Below are 16,668 nucleotides of genomic sequence, written 5' to 3' on the forward strand. Positions count from 1 at the left end.
GGTCATATGGTAGTTCTAGTTTTTAATGTTTTGAGGAACCACCATACTATTTTTCTTTTCCTTTTTTTTTTTTTTTTTTTTGATAGGCAGTTTTGCTCTGTCCCCAGGCTGGAGTGCAATGGAACGATCTCGGCTCACTGCAACCTCCACCTACCAGGTTCAAGCGATTCTCCTGCCTCAGCCTTCCAAGTAGCTAGGATTACAGGCATGCGTCACCACGCCTGGCTAATTTTTTGTATTTTTAGTAGAGATGGGGTTTTGCCATGTTGGTCAGGCTGGTCTTGAACTCCTGACCTCGTGATCCGACTGCTTCGGCCTCACAAAGTGCTGGGACTACAGGCGTGAGCCACCGTGTCCGGCACATACTGTTTTTCTTTTCTTTTTCTTCTTTTTTTTTTTTTTTTGAGACGGAGTCTCGCTCTGTCGCCCAGGCTGGAATTCAGTGGCACGATCTTGGCTCACTGCGGCTCCGCCCCCTGGGGTTCACGCCATTCTCCTGCCTCAGCCTCCCAAGTAGCTGGGACTACAGGCGCCCGCCACCACGCCCGGCTAATTTTTTTTTGTATTTTTAGTAGAGACGGGGTTTCACCGTGTTAGCCAGGATGGTCTCGATCTCCTGACCTTGTGATCCGCCCGCCTCGGCCTCCCAAAGTGCTGGGATTACAGGCTTGAGCCACGGCGCCCGGCCTCCACATACTGTTTTTCATAGTGCACCATTTTCCATTCCCACCAACAATGCACAAGTGTTCCGATTTTTCCACATCCTTGCCAACATTTGCTACTTTGTGTTTTGTTTGTTGATTTGTTTTTGCCTTATAGTAGCTGTCCTAATTGTTTTAAGGTAGTGAAAGTGAGCACTTTAGGCGGGGCGCGGTGGCTCACGCTTGTTATCCCAACACTTTGGAAGGCCGAGGCGGGCGGATCACTTGAGGTCGGGAGTTCCAGACCAGCCTGACCAACATGGAAGAAACCCCATCCCTACTAAAAATACAAAATCAGCCGGGTGTGGTGACACACACCAGTAACACACTCAGGAGGCTGAGGCAGGAGAATCGCTTGAACCTGGGAGGCGGAGGTTGCTGTGAGCCGAGATCGCGCCACTGCACTCCAGCCTGGGCAATAAGAGCAAAACTCTGTCTCAAAAAAAATAAATAAATAATAAATACATAAAATGAAAAAGAAAGTGAGCACTTTCACCCGTATTTAGATGAGGGTTGGTAAACTTTTTCTGTAAAGAGCCAAAGAATAGTGTAAATATGCTCACCCTCCAGGGTCCTATATTATTTTGCAACTCTTCAGTTCTGCCCTTGTAGTGCAAAAGTAGCTGTAGATAATCTGTAAATGATGTATAGATGCGGCTATGTTCCTATAAAGCATAATTCATGGGCACTGACAGGTGAGTTTCATATAATCTTCACAATCCCAAAAATATTCTTTTGGCTAGGCATGGTAGCTCATGCTTGTAATCCCAGCCCTTTGGGAGGCCAGGACAGGAGGATTACTTGAGGCCAGGAGTTTAAGACCAGCCTGGGAAACAAAGGGAGACCCTCCCCCTCATCTCCACAAAATTTTTTAAAAAATTAAAAATTAGCGGGTGTGGTGGTGCGTGCCTGTAGTCCCAGCTACTTGGGAGGCTGAGGTGAGAGGATCGCTTGAACCTGAGAGATGGAGGCTGCAGTGAGCTGTGATCATACTGCTGCACTTCAGCCTGGGCAACATAGTGAGACTCTGTCCCTAAAAAAAAAAAAATTCTTTTGATTTTTGCCAACCATCTAAAAATGTAAAAACCATTCTTGACTTGAGGGTTATGATAAACTGCTGGGAAGACAACCCCTGCTTTATATGATACTGGGACAGTCTCTACCCCGAGATTCTGGGACTTTATCCCCAATGAGTACCACAGTGCCTGGCACATAATAGGCACTCACTAAACGCAAGTGGAATGAGTGAATGAATGAATGAATGAATGAAGTGCCCTGCCCTCTGCTGTCACGCTGGGGTCTTTACATTAAGTCGGGGTGTCTCTCTGTATTCTTAGGGCCCTCCTCAGGACTTGTCTGTTCATCTCTGGTGAGTAGAAACATTTATTTTTGTTTCAATGAGAGGTTTCTGGGTTGGGGTTCCAGGCTGGGTATGGGAGGAACCTCTGAGCCAATTAGTTATGCCATTCTGAGATCCCTGAGCACCGACTTCTGAATCTAGCTCTGGGCTGGGGGCTGCTGGGGATGGGACAGACAAAGGAGGGTCCCTGACCTTGGGAGATGATGGTCTCGTTGGAAGGAAAACGGTTACGATGATGATGACGACGATGATGATAATGATGATGGTGGTGATGGCAATAACAGTTCCAGTTGTTTTTGTAGGATTTTTTGTTTTGTTTGTTTGTTTCTTTTGCACCTATAGCATGTCAAGCATATAGGGGTGGAGGTTTACAGTGTGGCTTTTGGAGCCTGCTGACCTGGATTCAAATTCTGACCCTCAGCTTACCTGGCTGCGTGACCTTAGGCCGGTAACTTAACCTCTCTCTGTTTCAGCATTCCTCTCTGGAAAATAGCTTAATGACAGTATCTACTTCATAGTGCTTTTAGGAGGCGTAAATGAGTCTGACAAGTGCTTGGTCCTGGTCCTGACACATAATGAGGACTTTATACAGCATTAGCTGTTGTTATTACTACATTTAATCTGTTCTAAGATGCATGGTTGTTTTTTATTTTTCTTCACATTTGAACATCTCTGACATTGAAACGGCTCTTGAGATCCACAGTGTCCATCTTCTGCTGAATTTTATAGGCAGGAAATGTTCTTTCATAATGGCACATAAAAGAATGGTGCATTGAACAATTGCTGGTGCCTCAGCTCTTTAATGAGCTCCTTTAATCTTCACAAAAGCCCTTCGGAAAATAGATTTGATTCTTACTCTCTGCCCCTCTACTTTCTTCTTTTCTTCTTCTTCTTCTTCTTTTTTTTTTTTTTTTTTTTGCAAAGGAGGCTGAGAGAGGGTAAGTGAATTACTTAATGTCACATGGGAGGAAGTGATGGAGATGGGATTTGAACCCAAAGCCTCAGTGCCTCAGTTTACCATCTCTTGCTAGTAATAAAACACAGCATGATGATGCTCCCATCTTCTTGTTGCCCAGGCTGGAGTGCAATGGCATGATCTCAGCTCACTGCAAACTCTGCCTCCCAGGTTCAAGCGATTCTCCTGCCTCAGCCTCCCAAGCTGGGATTACAGGCACCCGCCACCACACCTGGCTAATTTTTTATATTTTTAGTAAAGACAGAGTTTCACCATGTTGGCCAGGCTGGTCTCGAACTCCTGACCTCAGGTGATCCACTCGCCTCAGTCTCCCAAAGTGCTGGGGTTACAGGTGTGAGCCACCGCGCCCAGCCGACGCTCCCATCTTCTAAGTGCATACCACATAGTAGCAGGTGCACTATTGCCATTTATAAAAAATGTGCAGCTGTGGCATCTCCCTCTTTTCAGAAGACGAACTTGAGGCCCAGAGAGGCAAAACCAGTTGCCGAGGTCTTAGAACACGCAAGTGGCAGGGTCAGGATTTGAATCGTGTTCTCCTGCGTTAGCGCTCCTTCCGCCCTTCCGCGCCGAGATGTGGTCCATGGGGTGGGGACCAGCGTGAGACCAGGGAGGCTCTCTTGTGGGTGCAAGATTTAAGGGGACGCTGAAAATCTCAGTCATTAAGGTCCATCATGTTTTAATGCAACATTAAAAAAAATCAAAAACAAGGCAAAAAAATTTCGAGATGAACAAATATCAAAATTATAACTAAAGACAGGATCCAATAGAGCCGGGACTAAGAGGAGGTGGATGAGGTGAGTCGGGCAGTCAGATTGTGTCTTTTTTCAAAATTTTGATGTTTGTTCATCATGGTTTCTTTGCATTCATTAAAAAAAAAATGTTAAACACCAACTTGAACCAGATTTGCATTCGTTTTTTAAAATTGAGGTGAAATTCGGCTGGGCGCAGTGGCTCACGCCTGTAATCTCAGCACTTTGGGAGGCCGAGGCGGGTCAATCACTTGAGGTCAGGAGTTCAAGACCAGCCTGGGCAACATGGTGAAACCCTGCCTGTACTAAAAATACAAAAAAATTAGCTGGGCATGGTGGCACACGCCTGTAGTCCCAGCTACTCAGGAGGCTGAGGCAGGGGAATCGCTTGAACCCGGGAGGCGGAGGTTGCAGTGAGCCGAGATCGCACCATTGCACTCCAGCCTGGGCGACAGAGCAAGACTCTGTCTCAAAATAAATAAATAAATAAATAAATAAATGAGGTGAAATTCATACAACATAAAATTAACCTTGTAATGGTTACTGGCATTTCTATTTCTCTTCATAATTACATTTATATTACATATTAGCATTTACATGATGTTAGATATTATATGCAATTACATATGATTTGTAATTAATACTTATTCTTTATATTGTGTATTTATGTTTACAACCTATTATATATTATACCACATGTCATAAAATATATTTATATTATGCTATGTATTTTCACAAATTAATGTTTTTATATTTCACATTTATGTTTATATTATGTTATACAGTATACAATATATTATAATAAGATTTATAGATTGCCTATTTACATTTACATTATATTATATTTATATGCAATTACATATAATATATAACTAATATTGATTCTTTATATTGTATATTTACATTTATATCATCTTATCACATATTATACCAGATATCATAATATATTTATATTACAGATTTACATTTATATTATGCTACAAATTCTAGAGAATTAACATTTATTATTTATACTGCACATTTATGTTTATATACCATATTATGCATTATATAATACACTATACTGTAGCCTTATATATTACATATTTACATTTACATTATGTTAGGTGACATAAAATTATATATTATGTATAATTAATATTTATTATTTATATGTTACATTTATGTCATATTGTGCATTATATATTTTAATATACATTTACATTAACATGACACATTTACACTTATACAAAATTATATATTATGTATAATTATGTGTTACACATAATTAATATTCTTTATTGTGTGTTACATTTATATCATGTTGTACATTATATACTATAATATACATTACATTAACATGAGGTATTTATACTTATATAAAATTATGTATTATAGGCTGGGCACGGTGGCTCATGCCTGTAATCCCAGCACTTTGGGAAGCTGAGGCGGGTGGATCACTTGAGGTCAGGAGTTCGAGACCAGCTTGGCCTACATGGTGAAACCCCACCTCTACTAAAACTACAAAAAATTAGCTGGGTGTGGTGGTGTGCACCTGTAATCCCAGCTACTTGAGAAGCTGAGGCAGGAGAATTGCTTGAACCCAAGAGGCAGAGGTTGCAGTGAGCCAAAACCGTGCCACTGCACTCCAGCCTGGGTGACAGAGCGAGGCTCTGTCTCAAAAAAAAAATTATATATTATGTATAAGTATGTATTATATATAATTAGTATGTATTATTTATGTTGCCCATTTACATTTATAGTATATTATATGTTATACCACATATTTTACATTTACAAAGACTATGGTGTATTCTATGTAATATAAATATTACATGTATATTTATGTTATATTCATTTTATATATTATAGAGTTATATATAGAATTATATATAACTATAATTATTATATATAGCTATCTACAATATAGTTATATATTATTATATAATGATTATATATTATATAATTATATATAACTATTATTTATATTGAATATTTACACTCACATTATAAATATATTCATGTTACATTTATATTCAGTGGCTTTTTTTTTTTTTTTTTTTGGAGACAGAGTTTCACACTGTTGCCTGGGCTGGAGTGCAGTGGTGTGATCTCAGCTCACTGCAACCTCCGCCTACCGAGTTCAAGTGATTCTCCTGCCTCAGCCTCCTGAATAGCTGGGATTACAGGCACCCGCCATCAAGCCCAGCTAATTTGTGTATTGTTAGTAGAGATGGGGTTTCACCATGTTGCCCAGGCTGGTCTCGAACTCCTGACCTTGTGATTCACCCACCTCGGCCTCCCAAAGTGCTGGGATTACAGGCGTGAGCCACAGCGCCCGGCCAGTGGCATTTAGTATATTTACAATACTGCGCCGCCATCACTGCCGTTTAGCTCCAAAACATTCTCATCACCCCCAAGAGAAACCCCATCCAGGGCAGTTGCTCCTGCCTCCCGCAGCCCCCCGGGAACCAAGAGTCTCCTTCCTGTCGCTGTGGATTGGCGTGTTCTGGGCATTTCCTATGAATGGAATACACAGTGTGTGGCCGTTTGTGCCTGGCTTCTCTCACTGAGTGTGATGTTTTGAAGGCTCATCTCCATTGTAGCCCGTGTCAGTGCTGCTTCCCTTTTGATGGCTGACTTTATTCATTTTGATTTCTAAGAATACTGTATGAGAATACTGCTTGTTTTACTTATTGTCATTTACCTTGATGACTGGGTTTTTTGCCTCTCACGTTTTGCACCTGAGGCTTGTGACTCATTCTCCCCCTACTTCTGTCCGAGTGACCATGGAGATGGGCACACAGTGAGCCTTCAGGAAATGCCCGGCGAAGCCATCGCCAAATTCCAGACACCCAGCCAGACCCAAAGAGCTGAGCCATCCCCCCGAATCCGTGTGTCAAAACTTGGTGGTGACCTGTAGAAGTGGAAGCCCGCTCCCCATGTCTGGGCTCTGGCCCCTGTCTCCAAGGGGCCTACCTTGATGCTGAAGGGCTGTTAGATCCAGGCTGTCACCGACTTAAAAAATCAAAGGGGTTCAGGGGAAAAGGCAGCCTCCATATGGCAATATGGGGACCCAGGCATGGGGGCCGTGCCACCTCTGTCCTTGGTGTCTCTTTGCAGGTACGCAGGCCCCATGGAGCGGGCAGGGGCAGAGAGCATCCTGGCCAACCGCTCAGACGGGACTTTCTTGGTGCGGCAGAGGGTGAAGGATGCAGCAGAATTTGCCATCAGCATTAAGTAACTCCTCTCTCCCTGACTCATAACCTTTTGGGGCCTGGGCCCTACGGGCCTGGGAAAAAGGGTATCCAGGTAGAAGTGTACAGTAATAACATCCACCTTTTACTGAGGCCCTGCTGGGTCCCAAGTGCCTTTCACCTTCCTTATTTCTTTTAATTGACAACCACAAGAAAGAGATATGTTTCCTATAGAGGCTCAAAAAGGCTTTTAAAAATTAATTAATTAATTTGAGTCAGAGTCTCCCTCTGTCGCCCTGACCTTTCTTTTTCCCGCTTTTTTTCTTTTCTTTTCTTTTTCTTTTCTTTTTTTTTTTTTTTTGAGACAGAGTCCCTCTGTCGCCCAGGCTGGAGTGCAGTGGTGAGATCTCAGCTCACGGCAACCTCCGCCTCCCGGGTTCAAGAGATTATCCTGCCTCAGACTCCCGAGTAGCTGGGATTACAGGTGCCCGTCACCACGCCCAGCTAATTTTTGTATTTTTAGTAGATATGGGGTTTCTCCATTTTGGCCAGCCTGGTCTCGAACTCCTGACCTCAAGTGATCCACCTGCCTTGGCCTCCCAAAGTGTTGGGATGACAGGCGTGAGCCATCGTGCCTGGCCTGAAGGCTTTTATTTTTAACCAATTTTCATATTTTTTCTTTTTTTTAACTTCCAGGAATTTCTAATTTTTTAAATTTTATTATTATTATTATTATTTTTGGTGACAGAGTCTCTCTCTGTTGCCCAGTCTGGAGTGCAGTGGTGAGATCTCAGCTCACTGCAACCTCTGCCTCCCAGGTTCAGGGGACCCTCCTAGCTCAGCCTCCTGAGTAGCTGGGACTATAGGTGTGTAGCACCACACCCAGCTAATGTTTATATTTTTTGTAGAGATGAGGGTCTCTCCATGTTGCCCAGGCTGGTCTCATACTCCTGACCTCAAGACATCCTCCCACCTCAGCCTCCCAAAGTGCAGGTGTGGGCCACTACATCCCTCCTATATATATTTGTTTCAACTTATTTTAAAATCAGAGGGCACATGTGCAGGTTTGTTACAAAGGTATATTGCACAATGCTGAGGGTTGGGGCTGTGAATGATCCCATCACCCAGGGAGTGAGCATATACTCAATAGGTAGTTTCTCAGCTCTTTCATCTCACCCTCCTCCCTCTAGTGCTCCCCCAAGTCTATTGTTTCCAGGCTTTTTTTTTTTTTTTTTTTTTTTTGACATAGAGTCTCACTTTGTCGCCCAGGCTGGAGTGCAATGGCGCGATCTCAGCTCACTGCAACCTCCACCTCCCAGGTTCAAGCGAGTCTTCTGCCTTCGCCTCTTGAGTAGCTGGGATTACAGGTGCACATCACCATGCCTGGCTAATTTTTTTGTATTTTTAGTAGAGACAGTGGGGTGGGGGGGGCAGTTTCACCATGTTGGCCAGGCTGGTCTTGAACTCCTGACCTCAGGTGATCCACCCGCCTCGGCCTCCCAAAGTGCTGGGATTACAGGCGTGAGCCACTGTGCCTGGCCAATATTTTTCCCATCTTTATGTCCATGTGTACCCAATGTTTAACCCCTGCTTTTAAGTGAGAGCACGTGGTATTTGGTTTTCTGTTTCTGTGTTAATTTGTTTAGGATAATAACACCCAGTGCATCCGTGCTGCTGCAATGCACATGATCTCATTCTTCTTTATGGCTATATAGTAGTCCATAGTGTATATGTACCACATTTTCTTATCCAGTGCACTGTTGATGGGCACCTGGGTCGATCTATGTCTTTGCTATTGTGAATGGTGCTGTGATGAACATACGAGGGCATGCGTCTTTTTGGTAGCACAATTACTTCTTCCTTTGGGTATATACCCAGTCATAGGGTAGCTGCATCAAATGGTGGTTCTATTTTTAGTTCTTCGAGAAACCTCCAAACTGCTTTCCACGGTGGCTAAACCAAGTGACATTCCAACCCACAGTCTAGAGGAATTCCCTTCTCTCACATGCCGCTGAGTTTGTAATTTCATCGTTATTTTTGGCTCCTGTGAATTTCCCTTCCTTTTTTTTTGAGAGCTCAGCAATTTTTTTCTCAGTGTTTCTAGGGTTTTTTTTTTAATAGGAAGAGTTTTTTTGTTTTGTTTTGTTTTTTGTTTTTTTGTGATCTAGTTTGCCACGTGAGCAGGAGTGGAGGTCTTCTCCAAGGCCCCTTTTAGTCTATGTCCACCATGTTGACAGAAATGGGTTTTTCCTCCCTCTTCCTTTATATCCTATGGTCGTCTATATTCGTGGAAGGGGAGGTCTCTTCCTATCTGTTCTAGAACACTGCCTTCTTTACAAGATCTTACTGACTTCTCCACAAACCTGTGAGTCTGGGAAGATGATTCCTCTTCTACGAGGGGAAGGCATTAAGGCTTTAGAGTAGCAAAGGCCCCAGGGAATGGGTTCTGTTGGGACAGCTTCAGTCTTTGGGTTTCAGTAGTTACTCCTCCCTGAAGGGGTCAAGGTTGCTTCCTCCATGACTGGGGCTTGATGGGGAATGGGCCTGGTCCCCGGACTCAGGGCCTGGTGACTCTCTGGTTCCAGATATAACGTCGAGGTCAAGCACATTAAAATCATGACAGCAGAAGGACTGTACCGGATCACAGAGAAAAAGGCTTTCCGGGGGCTTACGGTAAGGGCCAATGTCCGCTCAATCCCAGCTTTCCAGAACCTAGGAGGACCCTCCCTGCACCTCTGCCTTGGGACCCCCTTTTCCCACATTCCGGGTGACCCCCCTCCAGTGGCATGACAGTGCAAGTGACCTTAAACTTATGCTCTTAATGATGTACAATTGGAATAATAATGAATAACAGCAGTTGAGTATTGACAGAGCATTTAAGTGTAAGATATGTTCATTTTTAAATTTTATTTATATATATATACGTATGTTACGTGTACATGTAAGTGTGTATATATGTATATATACATACATATGTATGTGTATTTAAATTTTACTTACGTATATATACATACATATGTACACGTATGTATGTAGTATATATGTATATATGTGTGTCTGTTTATTTATATAGATAGATAGATAGATAGAGAGAGAGAGAGTCTTGCTCTGTTGCCCAGGCTGGAGTGCAGTGGTGCAATCATAGTATGCTGCAGCCTCAAATTCCTGGGTTAAATAATCCTCTCGCCTCAGCCTCCTGAGTAGCTGGGACTATAGGCATGCACCATCATGCCTGGCTAATTTTTAAAAAAGTTTTTTTTTGTAGAGATGGGGACTTGCTTTGTTGCTCAGCCTGGCCTTGAACTCCTGGGCTCAAATAATCCTTCTGTCTTGGCCTCCCAAGGTGTTGGGATTACAGGTGTGAGCTACTGCATTCAGCCCTCAAATATGTTATGGATAGAAACCTAATTAATCCCCTCAAACTTCTTTCTGAGTTCCCATTTCACAGATGGGTAAAACTGAGGCTCACTCCTCGTCTAGCTTCACTGAATGGCAGAGCCCATAGCTTGTCTTTGCCTAATCTGCTGCATAATCATTTCAGCAATAATTCAAATGCCTTTTGAGTGTTCTTGCTTCTGTTTGGTGCCTTGTAATTTTCAACCATATTTTAGACATTTTAGGCCTAGTGGTCTAAGGCTTATGGTTTTTACCCATGGTCTGTGGGCCCTTGAGAAGCTGAGTCTTCTGAAAGAAAATCCAGAATTTTGCATGCATCTGTATTTTTTGTCTTAGATTTCACTCGATTCTCAGATGGATCCTTGACTCCCCCAAAGGTTAATTTGTTCAACAAATCTTTTTTTTTCCTCCATACTTTTTATTCTAAAACATATTCCCCCAATTTTTAACTTCTGAAAAATTTCAGACAAGCTGTTGGAATAGGGTGGTGAGTATCTATGAACCTTTCACATAGGTTTACTTTAAAAAAATACAAGAGACAGGGTCTTGCTCTGTGGCCCAGGCTAGAGTGCAGTGTTGTGATCATAGCTCACTGTAGCTTCAAACCCCTGGGCTCAGGCGATCCTCCCTCCTCAGCCTCCTGAATAGCTGGGACTACAGGCATGCACTGTCATGCCTGGCTAATTTTTTAAATCTTTTGTAGAGATGGGATCTTGCTATGTTGCCCAGGCTGGTCTTGAACTCTTGGCTTCAAGTAATCCTCCCACCTTGACTTCCCAAGGTGCTGAGATTACAGGCATGAGCCACTACATCTGGCCCGATGATGACTGCTAATTGTAAATTAAGGCATGTGGCCCCATAGAAGGTTTTGAATTTGGTGAGCTAATTATCTGGTAAATTTGTCACGAAGTAAGTGAGTCCACTATTGGAAGAACTTGTTTTAGGCAGTGTGGTCCCTTCCCTATAAATAGTCCTGGCTGCTCAGGGAGGTGATGAACTCCCCATTATGGGGAGTATTCAAGGGGTCACTTTCCAAGGAGGCCAGAAGCAGGGCCTGCTTCGTGTGAGGAGTTGCATATGGCTCTTCCTAGCTCTGCCCCATTACGGGCTGGGCCGCTGGGCTAGCATCTGCCCTGTTGTCCGCCTTCTAGGAGCTGGTGGAGTTTTACCAGCAGAACTCCCTAAAGGATTGCTTCAAGTCTCTGGACACCACTTTGCAGTTCCCCTTCAAGGAGCCTGAGAAGAGGACCATCAGCAAGCCAGCAGGTAGGAGGTCTCAGACCCGGGGCTTACAGCCCCAGCCCCTTCCCATTGTGGAGGGAAAGTCTGGGGATGCCATTGACACCCCTTCCAATGGGCTTGCAGAGGTCATATCTATGCAGTAGCAGGAACTCCTTTCCACTCCTGTGTATCCTTTCATATATTTTTTTATTTAATTAAATTAATTAATTAATTAATTAATTTTTTGAGACAGTCTCACTCTGTCGCCTTAGCTGGAGTGCAGTGGTGCAATCTTAGCTCACTGCAACCTTTGCCTCCCACCCCCCAGGTTCAAGGGATTCTCATGCCTCAGCGTCAAAATAAAAAAATAAAAATAAACATTCAAAAGCCAGTCTTATTTTCTGGCTGGGTGCAGTGGCTCATGCCTGTAACTCCAGCACTTCGGGAGGCCAAGGCGGGTGGATCACTTGAGGTTAGGAGTTCAAGACCAGCCTGGCTAACATGGTGAAACCCCATCTCTACTAAAAAAAAACATAAAAATCAGCCGGACATGGTGGCACAGGCCTGTAATCCCTGCTATTCAGGAGGCTGAGGCAGGAGAATCACTTGAACCCAGGAGGCATGGATTGCAGTGGGCTGAGATCGTGCCACCGCACTCCAGTCTGGGCGACAGAGAGAGACTCTATCTCAAAAAAAAAAAAAAAAAGTGTTGTTTTCTAAATTCGGACGGGAGGATGATGCTGGGAGTACACTTGTGTCCCCTTAAAGTACAGGGCATCCAGTACTCTGCAGAAAAGAGCACTGAGGAGCCCTTTATCCTGGAGTTACTGTCCTGAGAGCTTGTGCCCCCAAACAGTGAGTGGGTATCTGCCCCAGACCCTTTTCTCACTTCTGTTCTCTCTCCACAGTGGGAAGTACAAAGTATTTTGGCACAGCCAAAGCCCGCTACGACTTCTGCGCCCGGGACCGATCAGAGCTGTCGCTCAAGGAGGGTGACATCATCAAGATCCTTAACAAGAAGGGACAGCAAGGCTGGTGGCGAGGGGAGATCTATGGCCGGGTGAGGCAGGCAGGGCTGGGTGACAGAGGGAGGGCATGGGGGTTGAGCTGGTGGTGGAGGAGACTGGAATTGGGGACTGGAGAAGGTGAGGTGCGGCTCCCATGGAGGTCTCTCCTGGTCGGAGGGAAGGAAGGGACACAAGGATGTCATTTATGCATTTATGCAACCTACCTGCATGGATTCGGCACCTGCTGTGTGCAGACATTGTGCTGGGTGCCAAGGAGACAGAAACAAGCACGGTACAAGGATTGCCCTCATGAAACTTATAATTGAATGTGGAGGACAGACCTGTAACCAAGCAGTCATGACACTGAGTGGTCAAGGCTAACAAGGGTGCTGGTCACGGTGGCTCATGCCTGTAATCCCAGTGCTTTGGGAGGCTGAGGTGGGAGGATCTCTTGAGGCCACAAATTCAAGGCCAGCCTGGCTAAAATAGTGAGATCCCACCTCTACATAAATAAAAATAGAAACAAAAACATGAGTTGGGTGTGGTAGTGTGTCCCAGGTACTCAGGAGGCTGAGATGGGAGGATTGCTTGAGTCCAGGAGTTGGGTGCTGCAGTGAGCTACGATTGTGCCACTGCACTCCAGCCTGGGTGACAGAACAAGACCCTGTCTTTAAAAAAAAGAAGAAAGAATAAAAGAGATTGTGGTGGAGAATCACAGGGCAGCGTGGGAGCACTGAGGGAGCTCCTGACTCACCCTAGGAGCGGATCAGGATGACTTCTGAAAGGCCAAACTGATTAATAAGGGATAAATAAAGTCATCCAAGTGAAAAGGTTGCAGATGTGTTGGGGGAAAGTGTTCCAGACAGAAGGACCAGTGTGTGCAAAGGCCCTGGGGTGAGAGGGTGATTGGCATGTTTGGAAAACGTCGAGGCAGGAGGCAGGTATTTGTGTCTGTCTTGCTCATGGCAACATCACACCAGTGATTGAGACAGTGCCTGGCACACAGTAGGTGCCTAATCAGTACTGAATATACAAAGAGGTAGAGCTGGGACTAAACCACTGTGCTCCCTTTGCCTGCTTGAATTCCGACTCTAAGGAGTGGAATAGACCTCAAGCCTCTTCAGGTCCACTTGTTTCTGCCAGGTTCTCATTTTTGTTCCATGAAGGCAGAGCACCTTCTTTATTTCATCCACTGATGACTTCTCAGCCTCTAGAATTCTGCCTTATGATGGATTTCTCAGAAATATGTTTGTGTAATGAAGACAAGGACAGTGGTTAGAGTTTACATTCTACTGGGGAAAATATACATTAAAAAATGATCTGGATAATTGCATAGATGAGGAGTTTTGTTAAAACATTGGAAGGTCAGTTTAATGAACAGTGGAGAACAATTAGAGTTTGAGAGAGGCTTTTGGAGCATTGAGGAAGGACTGGGATGTAAAGGATTCATCCATCCATCCATCCATCCATCCATCCATCTATCCATCCATCTATCCATCCATCCATCCATCCATCCATCTATCCATCCATCCATCCATCCATCCATCCATCCATCTATCCATCCATCCATCCATCCATCCATCCATCCATCTATCCATCCATCCATCCATCCATCCATCCATCCATCCATCTATCCATCCATCTATCCATCCATCCATCCATCCATCTATCCATCCATCCATCTCAACCTATGCATCTATCCATTCATCCACCCACCCTTCCATTCACGCATCTATCTAACTATCCATCTATCCACCTACCAACCCATTAAAACATTAATCTATCCATTAATCCACCCATCCAGCCAACATCTATTCATCCATTTCTATCTGTGCATCCATCCATCTATCCATGCATGCACCCATCTATTAATCTATCTCTATATTTATCCATCCATCCACCTACCCACCAGTCCATTAATTCATCCATCCATCCGACCACCATCCACTCATCCATCCAATCACCATTCATCAACCCATGTATCCATCCACCTATCTATCTATCCATCCATCCATTCATTATCTATCTTTCTATCTAGCTATCTATCTATCCACCTACCCATCAATCCAATAATCCATCCATTCATCTATCCATCCAGCCAACAAATATTCATTAAGTACCTACTGTGTGCCAGGAACTGTTCTAGGGCTCTTGGGATTCAGTGACAAATAATACAGACAAAAATCCCTGCTGGCCAGGCATGGTGGCTTATGCCTGTAATCCCAGCACTTTGGGAGGCCAAGGTGGGTGGATCACTTGAGGAGAGGAGTTTGAGACCCGCCTGGCCAACATGGTGAAACCCTGTCTTAACTAAAGATACAAAAAAATTAGCTGGGCATTGTGGCATGCGCCTGTAATCCCAGCTACTTGTTAAGCTGAGGCAGGAGAATCGCTTGAACTCAGGAGGCGGAGGTTGTGGTGAGCTGAGATCGCACCACTGCACTCCGGCCTGGGCAACAGAGTGAGACTCTGTCTCAAAAAAAAAAAAAAAAAAATTCTGCCTTGTAGAGCTCACGTTGTAGTTGCAGGGAGGGGAACAGACAAAAGCTTGTAAATAAGCAAATGATACATAATGAATCAGACGGTGATACGTGCTATAGAGACAGATAAAGCAAGAAAAGGGGTCCGGGCGCGGTGGCTCACGCCTGTAATCCTAGCACCTTGGGAGGCCGAGATGGGCAGATCACCGGAGGTCAGGAGTTTGAAACCAGCCTGGCCAACGTGGTGAAACCCCATCTCTACTAAAAATACAAAACAATTAGCCGGGTGTGGTGGCAGGTGCCTGTAATCTCAGCTACTCAGGAGACTGAGGCAGGAGAATCACTCGAACCCGGGAGGTGGAGGTCGCAATGAGCTGAGATTGCACCATTGCACTCCAGCCTGGGGGGCAGAGCGAGACTCTGTCTCAAAAAAAAAGAAAAAGAAAAAGGAAAGGGGCTGAGCAATGTTGGGGTGGGTGGAGCTTGCAATTTTGAATAGTGTGGCTAGGAAGGCCTTGCTGATAGTGACATTTACGGAGGGACTTTTAGGAGGTAATGTGTGTGTGTGTGTGTGTGTGTGTGTGTGTGTGTGTGTGTGTGGTCAGCCTTGTGTATGTTGGGTGATGTGTTTTCTGGGATAGAAGGAATAGCAGGTGCAAAGGCCCTGAGGTGGGAGGGAGCCTGCCTGGCATGTGGAGGGCAGTAGGAGGATGTGCAGAAGCTGCTCTGATGAACTCCTCATCTGTTTCCAGGTTGGCTGGTTCCCTGCCAACTACGTGGAGGAAGATTATTCTGAATACTGCTGAGCCCTGGTGCATTGGCAGAGACGAGAAACTCCAGGCTCTGAGCCCAGCGTGGGCAGGCAGCGGGGCCAGGGGCTGTGACAGCTCCCAGCAGGTGGAGACTTTGGGATGGACTGGAGGAGACCAGCGTCCAGCTGGCGGTGCTCCCGGGATATGCCCTGCCATGGTTAATTTATAACACCCCAATTTCCTCTTGGGTCCCCTCAAGCAGTTGGGGTTTAAGGGGGTTACATTTAATAAAAGGATGAAGATGGATGGAAGGACTGGTGTCGTTCAGAAGGACCTGCCAGGAGAGAGATGGGGAGACAGTGTGCTACACTGACAAAGCCGTCTCACCAATCCACAGACAAAACCCCCTCACCAATTCACAGACACACAAAGCCGTCTCACCAATCCACAGACAAAACCCCCTCACCAATTCACAGACACACAAAGCCGTCTCACTAATCCACAAAGCCCCCTCACCAACCACAGACATACAAAGCCCCCTCACCAATCCACAGACAAAACCCTCTCACCAATTCACAGACACACAAAGCCGTCTCACTAATCCACAGACAAAGCCCCCTCACCAGCCACAGACAAAGCCCCCTCACCAATCACAGACAAAGCCCCTCACCAGCCACAGACAAAGCCCCTCGCCAGCCACAGACAAAGCCCCCCACCAATCCACAGACAAAGCCCCATCACCAACCACAGACAAAGCCCCTCACCAATCCACAGATAAAGCCCCCTCACCAACCACAGACAAAGCCCCTCACCAATCACAGACAAAGCCCCTCACCAATCCACAGACAAA

At 45.0% G+C, this 16,668-nt stretch overlaps 1 protein-coding gene across 1 annotated transcript in view; it reads left to right on the plus strand.

Moving 5' to 3' along the window:
• The window catches only part of VAV1 (vav guanine nucleotide exchange factor 1), an 88,868-nt gene extending 72,744 nt beyond the window's left edge, over nt 1-16,124 (plus strand). Inside the window, exons 22-27 of the mRNA XM_032169450.2 lie at nt 2,039-2,070; nt 6,889-7,005; nt 9,548-9,635; nt 11,510-11,624; nt 12,488-12,639; nt 15,819-16,124. Of these exons, the coding sequence (XP_032025341.1) occupies nt 2,039-2,070; nt 6,889-7,005; nt 9,548-9,635; nt 11,510-11,624; nt 12,488-12,639; nt 15,819-15,872 (558 nt within the window). The 3' untranslated portion in view covers nt 15,873-16,124. The remainder of the gene's footprint in view (nt 1-2,038; nt 2,071-6,888; nt 7,006-9,547; nt 9,636-11,509; nt 11,625-12,487; nt 12,640-15,818) is intronic.
• The last annotated feature ends 544 nt before the right edge of the window (nt 16,125-16,668 follow it).

Source organism: Hylobates moloch, unplaced genomic scaffold (genome assembly GCF_009828535.3).
Source record: "Hylobates moloch isolate HMO894 unplaced genomic scaffold, HMol_V3 SCAFFOLD_12, whole genome shotgun sequence".
Classification (NCBI taxonomy): domain Eukaryota; kingdom Metazoa; phylum Chordata; class Mammalia; order Primates; family Hylobatidae; genus Hylobates; species Hylobates moloch.